Here is a 9,357-nt window from a genome sequence, read left to right on the forward strand (position 1 = left end):
CTGGAGGAGTTTGTTTCGCCGAAAAGCGACTAAGAGTGCATCCTTAATTTCAAAATTTAGCTTCAAAATTCTAGTTCAATTAACCATTCTAAGTGATCATCTATCCAATAGCATACATGGTGGGAAACAATTATCTTTCATCATCCAAACAACCATATTCATCATCATCATCATCTTTCCCTTCTTACTCTATGTGGCAAAAGGGTTAAGCAGTCCCAATATCCGTGAGAGGCGGACGATTCGAATCGAATTTGTTAACCTGGCCAGGCAGACCTAAACACACGCATGGGAACAGAGTCACCCACGCAACAGTTCCCTTCAATTCCCGATTCACGGAACAGGCCCACCGCCCTCAAGTACAGCAGCACGACGACTCTGTACTCGCCATTAGCTAGATGTGAACAAGTTCAAGACGGTGGGGAGTATGTTCCGGCCTCGGTTCAATCCAGTACTTAAGCTTACCGATTACCATATTCTCGGCATGTGGTTAGTACGTTCAAAAGCTTAACCACCACTACCACACACTGCGGCCTTATCCATTTTTCACTAAACAGACGGGGTATCTCAAGTACCACAACCCCGCCCGTGAGCCTTATAGTTGCAGTATGAAGTGGACATTCAATTCCTATAATTCTCGCGAGTGACAGGAAATCACTCGACTTCTACCGAACCATTAGCCTAGCCAACTAGCGACCTACACCAACTAGTGTTCAAGCATAGGTATCTAGGATCATGCAACTAAGGTTTCAATCAACTCCTGTAAACGTAAATGCACAAGTATATAGAAATATAAGTAGTTGCATAAATCTACAGTAGATAGGACATGCTCCGGGGCTTGCCTTGCTAAGCACAGTTAGCCTTAGGCTCTTCCGAACTTTGGTTCGGGTCTTCGGCGGCTTCAGTTAGATTAGCTTGGGCTTCACGCTGCTCACTCTCGGACTCCGGCACCAGCTCGTACGTACCGTCGGCGAGAGTAGTCGAATCTACACGAGATGCATATGCATGAGTTTATGTAATGATCTCAATTCATGATTTAATTCACTATAAAGTTGTAAACCAACACAACTCCAGTTAAGTTGGAGATTATGTTCTCTTTATTGGGCAATCGTTTATAGAGTACTATCTAACATGATTTTATTCATAAAAGGACTAGGAGTTTGTTGTCTTTCGTTTTCTTGACATGAAGAAATAGTATTTTTCTTAATTAACACTATACTAACATGTAACGCCATAACTAGGGTTACATATACCTTATGGTACTGAAATTTTTATGCAAGGTACAAATCTGAGTAACATGCCTACTGTGAATTTTTTTTTAGCTAATTTCATTGAGCATAATAATTATTAAAAAGACATTAAACAACTACTACTAGGAGCAAGATTCATTTATACAGAACAAACCACACAAGTAAAGATGCTATAATTTTTACTGAGGCTTCCTACTCTTACGTGGCGTCTACTGTTAATTTTTCAGATTTTATGGAGCAGTAAATAGAGCATGAAAAATAGAGAAACATATAGCTGTATGGATCAAAACTAATTTCCATAGGCTGTCACACTAATTTATAGAGGCTCAAACTTTACCAGAAGGATTTAGTACTCTAATATAAGCTCTAGTAAAAATATGAGATTTTTCTAATGAAGGAAACTAGGGTTTTTGATTTACAAAATTTATTCATGAATAAATAAAAAGGACTAGTTATACATTACTAAAAATTCCCAAAATTTTTATGTAGCATATAGAAACTAAATTAAGTCTTGTGTATAAATTTCAGCTCAGGAAAACTAAAATAGAACCCTGCGTATTTAATTCTATTTAACATAGGCATAAACCAAGATCTAATGAAACATATATCTAGAGTTGTCAAAATGTCATCAAATTTTTACAGTAAGCTACTCATCTAGGTTATAGTACACTGTCCAAAAACTAGCCTTAGTTCATGAATACAACAGGAGATACATTTGTGTGCTATTTAATCTAATCTTTATTCTAGATTAAAATAGAAGCATAATATGAACATGTGACTGTAACAAAAATTGTAGGTTTTGATCTAAGGATTCCAAAATATTTTAGTTTGCATTTTTCTGATTTTTCTACGATTTTATATGGAATTTACAAGTTTGCTGTTTTTAAAAAGAAAAGAAAAAGGAAACGAACTCTTGCATTTAGGCCCCTGGAAGTTTGTTTCTTCTCACTAGAGGTCCCTGGCGGAGGGAACAGAACAGGGGAGGGTCGGGCAGCCGTTTTCCGGTGAGGTTCGGCCCCGGCGGCGAGGGGAAAGTTGGGGAGGAGCTAGAGGAGACCGAGCTCTACCCGTTTGTGGGCTCAAACGAGGTTGGGGATGGCCGGAGGGGTGCTCCCCGCGGGAGCAGTGGGCGGCGGCGACGGCAGGCCGCGGCGGCGGCGCTCCGGCGAGGGGAAACGGCAGTGGGGTGGTCTGGGAGCTTCACCAAGCCATGGAGAAGCTAGCTAGGGGGCTTGCTCGGGTGGAGGAGGGCCGGAAGGGAGAGCTCCGCGGTGGAGCTTGGGCGGCGGCCATGGGGTGCTGCGGCGGCAGTGGTCTGGTGGCTCTGGGCGGTGGCAAGCAGTTCGGGGAGCACCGGTGGAGGCCAAGGAAGCTAAGTACGGGGTCGTTTGGGCGCGAGGAAGGGTGGAGGAGGGGGCTCCGCGTTGCTAAGGGGAGAGGCGACGGCAATGGTGGGCACCGGCGACGGCGTGCGCGTTCCGGCTTCTGGGCGCGCGAGCAGGGGCTTGCCTCGGCTTTTAGGGGCGAGCATGGTGAAGGAGGAGGGGACGGGCGCGGGCAGGGAGGTCGGGCAGCTCGGGCAGCGCGGGCAGCGGCCGCGGCGCTTGGCCGGACGCGGCTGTCGCCGAGCGTGGCGTGCGCGGTGCAGCGGGAAGTCCGCGAGGGCAGCGTGCGCGCTCGAGTGGGGGTGATGGCGCGGCGCAGCGTGCCCAGTGCTCGAGTGGGGGGGGGATGGAGCTCAGCAGGGCAGCAGCAGCGCGGCAGCGGAGCAGCAGCGGCGGGCGGCAGCACAGCTGCCCTGCTCTGCTCTCGAGTGCCCGGAGAGAGAAGAGAGAGAAGTAAGAGAGTTGACTTTAAATTTTCACAAAATTTTCAATTGAAACACTAAAAACTTTGAATACGAAAGTTGTTCAAAATGTCGAAATATACAACTTTTGTTTCAGGCATTTTCCCATTTGAGATTTTGTTTGAAAGTTACAAATTCAAATTGAAATGCAAAAGAAATTACCCTATACACATTGTTTTTCGAATTTTTCTTCCAAATTTTGTGTGCTAACTTGAAAAACTTTGAACATAAAGGTTGTTTGTCATATAAAACTTTACATCTTTGGTTTTAGGCAAAAGTTTATTTAAGCAACGGTTTGAAAATTATTTTTAAAGCATGTTGATAAAGATTTGAATTATTTCATCATTTCATGTGACCACTTTAAAATTTGAATTTGATTTTTCTTGCAAAAATTTTAAACATCACCTAGGGTGTATACCATTGCATTCTATTTGTCATTTCATGGTGAGGGTGAAAAATACATGAGCACTCTATTCTACACATATCTTGCACCCATACACCTAGATACCCATACATACACATGCATTTGTAAACATACCAGAAATGCATTATTTAATTTAATCTTGACGATTATGCATGATGTTATGTTTAGTATTTTATGTTTAGTGTTTTAAACACCCGGGGTGTTACACTAAACATATGGGAGGTATGGGCTTCCGGGATATGAAATTGTTTAATCAGGCTCTGTTAGCAAGACAAGCTTAGAGGCTGGTGGCATACCCTGACAGCCTGTGTGCTCGTGAGCTCTTTTATGATGCACAATACTACTATATACTACTATCTGAAAAGGACTCGTATGTAAAGATCGTACGGTCAAGATTTATTCTATACTACTGAAACATTATCAGTGGTATAAAGGAGTATAACTAGGTAGTATATGTAGTATAAGGATATTATGGGAAAGATTATTATCCCTTTTTCTTATTAATTATCATTCTCTTTTCAAAATTTGATTTTCATCCCTTCTCTTCTCTTTCTGTCACGAGCAAGCGACAGCCCTAGGGTTTCTGCGTCCGTACTGGAATCGCCTCCGGGGAATCATCCCATGCATCGCTGTCAGTCGCCCTCGTGAAGTCGGCCACGGCACGACGCCAGGAAGTCCGCCTGCGCACGCTCCGCCGCTCGCCGCCAGGATTCGAATCGGGCTCCCGCTCGGCGCTCGACTTCTTGGCGGCGGCGGCCCTCGAATCTCTGATTTCCCTCCGCCGCCGCTGGCCAAAGCCGGCCTCGGGTTTAGTTGGACGAGGTCGCCGCCGGCCACCCATCCGGTCGCCGCTCGTTCCACGAGCGTCGCCGGGCCATGGCTGCTGGCCAAGGTGATCCTGAGGCGTGTGTGGTTGACTGCACCAACAAACTCGGAGCCTTTACACCAAGTGCAGCCAAGATCAACTGCTAAAGTACCGATCCATGAATGGTAGCTTTGAGTCATTCTCACTGGCAGAGTTTGATAAATGCTATGCAGCAATTAGGATGTTCAGAGTTCAGACAATGATCTAGTATCATAATAATAAAATAAAAACAACCAGCTCATGCTATCCACCAGCTGCCCTTTAATTGAGGAGCTGCAGCTTGTATCTTTTGATCAGTATGATCTCCTCCATGTACTCTGTTGCTAAGTTTTAATTACAGTTTCTCATCCACAAAAATAAGATTGTCATCGAAACTGTCCCTCACTAGATTGGCTGAAGGATCGATATAGAAGGGCATAGGAAATCATGAAGTGGTTTTGAATCATACTCTGCTTCTGAATGCCAAATAGGAAAAATCATTTGTATTGTTGATCAAATAAAGCAAGTGAAAGGGAAAAGTGTAAGCAAAGATCTAGCTTTTTTTTTAAACAAAATCTAGCTTGTATTTTTACTTGCACAGTATAAATACAAGAGAGAGCTTTGCTTAGATTTTGAGGATAGATGGTTTTGTTCTGAACATGAAAGCACCCCGCATCTATTTTTTGCTTGCACAGTAGTTAGGCAGGTTTGGACGATTATTGACTGGCTATGTGAAAAGAAACACCAATCTTTAACATGATTAGTTCTGCGGCTCTTTGGGGCATTTGGAAGCTAAGGAATCACATGTGTTTTCAGAATAGACTTTAGCCAGGTTTGCAAAAAAAAAAAACTATGGCTTTCCGTCATTGGGATTCTTAAGAACTGGGCTATGTTGTGCGCCGCCGAAGATGGTTCAACTGGTGGGTGCTATGTGATGGCGGCCACGTTTAATTTTCAAGAGTAGAAGCTGCTGGAACTGCCTTTCGACCTGGAAGTGCAGATGGAGGGGGCTCCCCGCTGCACAAGTGAGCTCGTGCATGATGACAATTGAAAGTCTGAAACCAAGGGCCCTCAGTTACAAAGCATAGCAGTAGTCTGTTTTCTCCCTTGTTCTTGCAGAGATCGATGTCTCTGTCATGGTAAAGTTTTATGGGTGGTTCTTGTTCTGCGTAGATGACACACATCACTGCTAGAAAAAGAGTTAATATAATCGACGCCTTAAAACTGATGATTTTGTCCTGAACCAATTCAGTGGACAGGATTGGGTCTCGAGTTATCCTGAATCAGTGCAATGCATATGGGCCGTTTCATCTTCAGTGTTCAAACGCATAGGCTTCACAAATCCAAATTGGAATCAGCTAACGATTGTGTGGTCTGCTACCACCATCGTGCAGGTCCTGCAGGTGCTTAACCCTGCAAACGCTCCGGCAGGCGGCAGTCCGGCTGCAGCATTTCAGCGAGCAGATTGTGCGGCATGCTGTTAGGTGTTAGAGCAACTCTAACCAAACTCCTATTTTTGGCCTCCTATTTCACCCATACGAGAGTCTCTCATTCTGTTTCTCTCTCCTATTTCACAATGAACTCCAACAGACCTCTCATACTGACTCTTATATCTCCAACTCTCTTATTTTTTATTCATATGAAGTAACTACCATGAACATTATTTTGAATCGCCATTTTATTTTTGCATGATTATTTCCAACGGGCATATTTTGAACCACAATATTTTGAATGTCTTGTTTTTCTCAACGACCCTAATTTGGATAGTACTATTCATAACGGCTATATTTTGCATTCCTACTTTGAACGCCCTATTTTGCAACGGATATTATTTCCAACGGCTAGTATTTTCAACGGGCTAGTATTCAAACGACCAGATTTCTCTCTCTCTCTCTCTCTCTCTCTCTCTCTCTCTCTCTCACACACACACACACACACTATATATATATATATACACTCCTGCCTTCCACACCACACCATTCTTCCTTCTCTTGCCGAAATGAGCTCTCTCTTTCGTTTAGAATCGTCGTCGTCGTCGTCGTCATCGGATGACAATGATGAACTAATCCTTTCGGCACTACACATAGCTCACACGTAGTATGAGGGTACAAGTTCTCCAAGGCGGGGTGGCTCTGTGGTTGGTCGTCAATTATTTTCAGAGCTTGGAGGAGTAGATGTCCCTGGACTAGCATTGGAGGTGGTCTTCTGTTTCTTATTTGCACATGCCTCCTTCCACTTTTCCTCATACCGCAAGACATTCCAACAATGTAGCAAACCAAATGCTTTGCCTTCCTCATTTTTGAACACTTCACAGGTTTTCAGTACCTGCACAACATATATATGTGTCAATGGCCATACAGGGAACATATATCTTGTTGTTCGCAAAGCAAAATAGTATAAGCTGAAACAATAAAACAACAATGCATACCCTATCTTGCTCTGCCAAACCGCTTTCCCGCCTTCTTTGCACATGACCATACCATGAACAGAACTTGTTAACTGCTTCTAGAATGATGCCCCAACGATGAGCAAGAGAACCACTATTGCGGTCAGTCTCAAAATCCTTGTGCAAGTGGTAGTGCTCATGGATTCTTTCCCAGTAAGTAGCACGAGGTTGATCAATGCCTTGTACTGCATCCATGCTAATTTCTAACCATGCTGCCACCAACAAATTGTCCTCCTGGACACTAAAATTCTTGGATCTCTTCTTGTTATCTTTCACTGTAGTGCTAGCTTCCACAGGTACAGCCTCTCTGCAAACTTGTTCCTCTTGTGGGCTAGCATATTGAGTTTCAGCAAATTCTAAATCATGGCTCCCACCAGCATTTCTTCCAATCATATTCAGATCATGGCTGCCACCAGCGTTGCTTCCAAGCATATCGATCATCCAGGGTTCCATCTTCCTCCCTGCATTGTCAAATCCAACGATATCAAAAATAAAAATTAAAGCATTACATAAATCAATTGCTCTGTTCAAGCTAAGCAAGAAAATGGGACTCTGTCTAAGAGCGGCCACACTAGCAGGCGGCCTGGAACCCCTGTTCTTCTCTACGACCTCCCTGCCCTTCCATCCTTTCCCTGCGACATGGAGCACTGCCGGCTGGCGGCCGGAACAGCCCCGCATGGTCCCTCCCTTGAGCTGCTGCCCCCTGGCCCCGGGTCCCGCGAGCCCCAGCATCCGCCCCTCCCTGTGCCCCGCGAACACCGCCGGCAGCCTGAGGGAGTAGGAGCTCCGCGCGCTGCCCCTGCCCCCGGGTCCCGCGGGCCCTGGTAGCTGCCCGTCCTTGTGCCCCGCCTCCTCAGCGGGGGAGCGGCCACGAATCCCGCTCCATGGCGGCTCCGCCTTGGCGCGCGCGGAGCGTGGGGCCGGCACGGCTCCGGTGCAGGCGGCCGTGTAGATCCGGCGGCCGAACCGCTCTCGCTCCTAACTCACTCTAGATCTAGTTCGCAGATACAAAAAAAATGGAAGGGGACGACGGGGAGGAGGCATACCTGGCGGCAATGGCGTCTGTGCGAGCGCGGGAAGGAGCAGCCGTTGCGCCTCCACTCGGATGAGAGCCCGGAGCGGGGCTCCTAGATGTAGGAGTCTTGAGGTCGAGGATGAGGGCTCTCCTATCCTTAGGAAGCGGATGAGAGGCGGGTTGGAGCGACTTTTTTCGTTTCTCTCTCCTAAACACAGAATAGGAGGTCGAGTAGGACATGGGTTGGAGTTGCTCTTAGCCCCCTTCACAGGGTCTAGCATCTCCACAAACTCATCTTGTACTCGCCATGACTGGTTGGTGCGAGCTCGGCAGCACGCGTGGTTATGGGCAGGGCCGAGGACGCCCACAACCAGGGCCGACGGCGCCCGCGGTGGCGTAAGAATGAGGGGCTGTCATCGCCCACGGTGCCGCATGCGGCGAGGGCCGGCGGCGCCTGGCCGCGCCACGGGTGGGGATTCGATCTTCCGGTCGGCGGCGACGAGGACGCCCGACGCAGGTGGGCATGGGGAGTAGGCCGCCGCTGGTCAGGGGCGCCGCCACTACAGCGTGGAAGGGAGGAAGCGAGCGGTGTTGGTGAGCTTGATGGGGATGGGCGGCGGCCTGGAAGGAGGACGCGGCGCTAGTCAGATTCCGGGGGTGGGGGCGCAAACTCTTCAATATATATTAAGATACTAATGACAATCTTACTCTTTTAATGAACGGTTAGATCTTTCGTATACTACATACTACCAAATAGTAGTATTGTGCACTGTAAAAGAACTCTAAAGCAAAGTACTTCGCAAACGGCGAGCTGATCGATACAGTGTTCCCTACGGATTGGTCACCCTCCTGGAAGGGAATTGAGTTTGGGCTACAGCTGCTAAAAAAAGGGATCATTTGGCGAGTTGGGAATGGTGACAAGATCCAGATTTGGAGAGACAATTGGATACCTAAAGATTCACTACTAAAAATAACAGGGAGAAGAACAAGGTGTCGACTGCGTTGGGTATCCCAACTCATGCGTGGAGATGTACGGGATTGGGACAGGGATCTTGTCAATACAATTTTCCATAAGCATGATGCAGAGGAAGTATTAAAGATTAGAATTACAACTAGACCTACTGATGATTTCCTTGCATGGCACTATGAGAAAAGTGGTATTTTCACAGTTCAGAGTGCTTACAAGCTTGCCCTCAGGGATTTCATACAGCAACAAGGAGTGGCGAGTACCAGCAGTTCAATGGATGGAGGTTGAAGGGCTTGGAAGCATCTTTGGAGTACCCCGGTTCCTCAAAAGATTAAAATTTTTGCATGGAAGCTAGCAACCGAGGGTCTGGCTACCATGCAAAATAGGCGGAGTAGAAATTTAGAATATGACAGTACTTGCCGATTATGTGCTAGAGGTGAGGAAGATGGTTACCATGCAGTGGTTGCGTGTACAAAGTCGAGAGCTTTACGTGAAGAGCTCAGGAAGGATTGGGAATTGATATCGGAAGATATGTTGGTGAGGTCTGGCCCAGAATGGTTTCTATTGC

At 46.5% G+C, this 9,357-nt stretch overlaps 1 protein-coding gene across 1 annotated transcript; it reads right to left on the reverse strand.

The window, feature by feature from the left end:
• Positions 1 to 6,326: 6,326 nt before the first annotated feature.
• On the reverse strand, positions 6,327 to 7,262 carry LOC120667205 (glutathione S-transferase T3-like). The gene is made up of 2 exons (XM_039947267.1): positions 6,790 to 7,262; positions 6,327 to 6,686 (listed from the first exon to the last, which is right to left on the reverse strand). The coding sequence occupies exons 1-2, from the start codon at positions 7,258 to 7,260 to the stop codon at positions 6,507 to 6,509; spliced, it is 651 nt and encodes a 216-aa protein (XP_039803201.1). The 5' UTR covers positions 7,261 to 7,262; the 3' UTR covers positions 6,327 to 6,506.
• Positions 7,263 to 9,357: the final 2,095 nt, after the last annotated feature.

This window comes from Panicum virgatum, chromosome 3N, assembly GCF_016808335.1.
Source record: "Panicum virgatum strain AP13 chromosome 3N, P.virgatum_v5, whole genome shotgun sequence".
NCBI classification, from domain to species: domain Eukaryota; kingdom Viridiplantae; phylum Streptophyta; class Magnoliopsida; order Poales; family Poaceae; genus Panicum; species Panicum virgatum.

What these genes read in the sequence shown, in the direction of transcription:
- LOC120667205 (XM_039947267.1), bottom strand. Translation starts at nt 7,260, where the DNA reads ATGGAACCCTGGATGATCGATATGCTTGGAAGCAACGCTGGTGGCAGC. An exon ending in GTTTGGCAGAGCAAGATAGG is followed by an intron (nt 6,687 to 6,789) that starts GTATGCATTGTT and finishes TATGTTGTGCAG; the next exon opens with GTACTGAAAACCTGTGAAGT.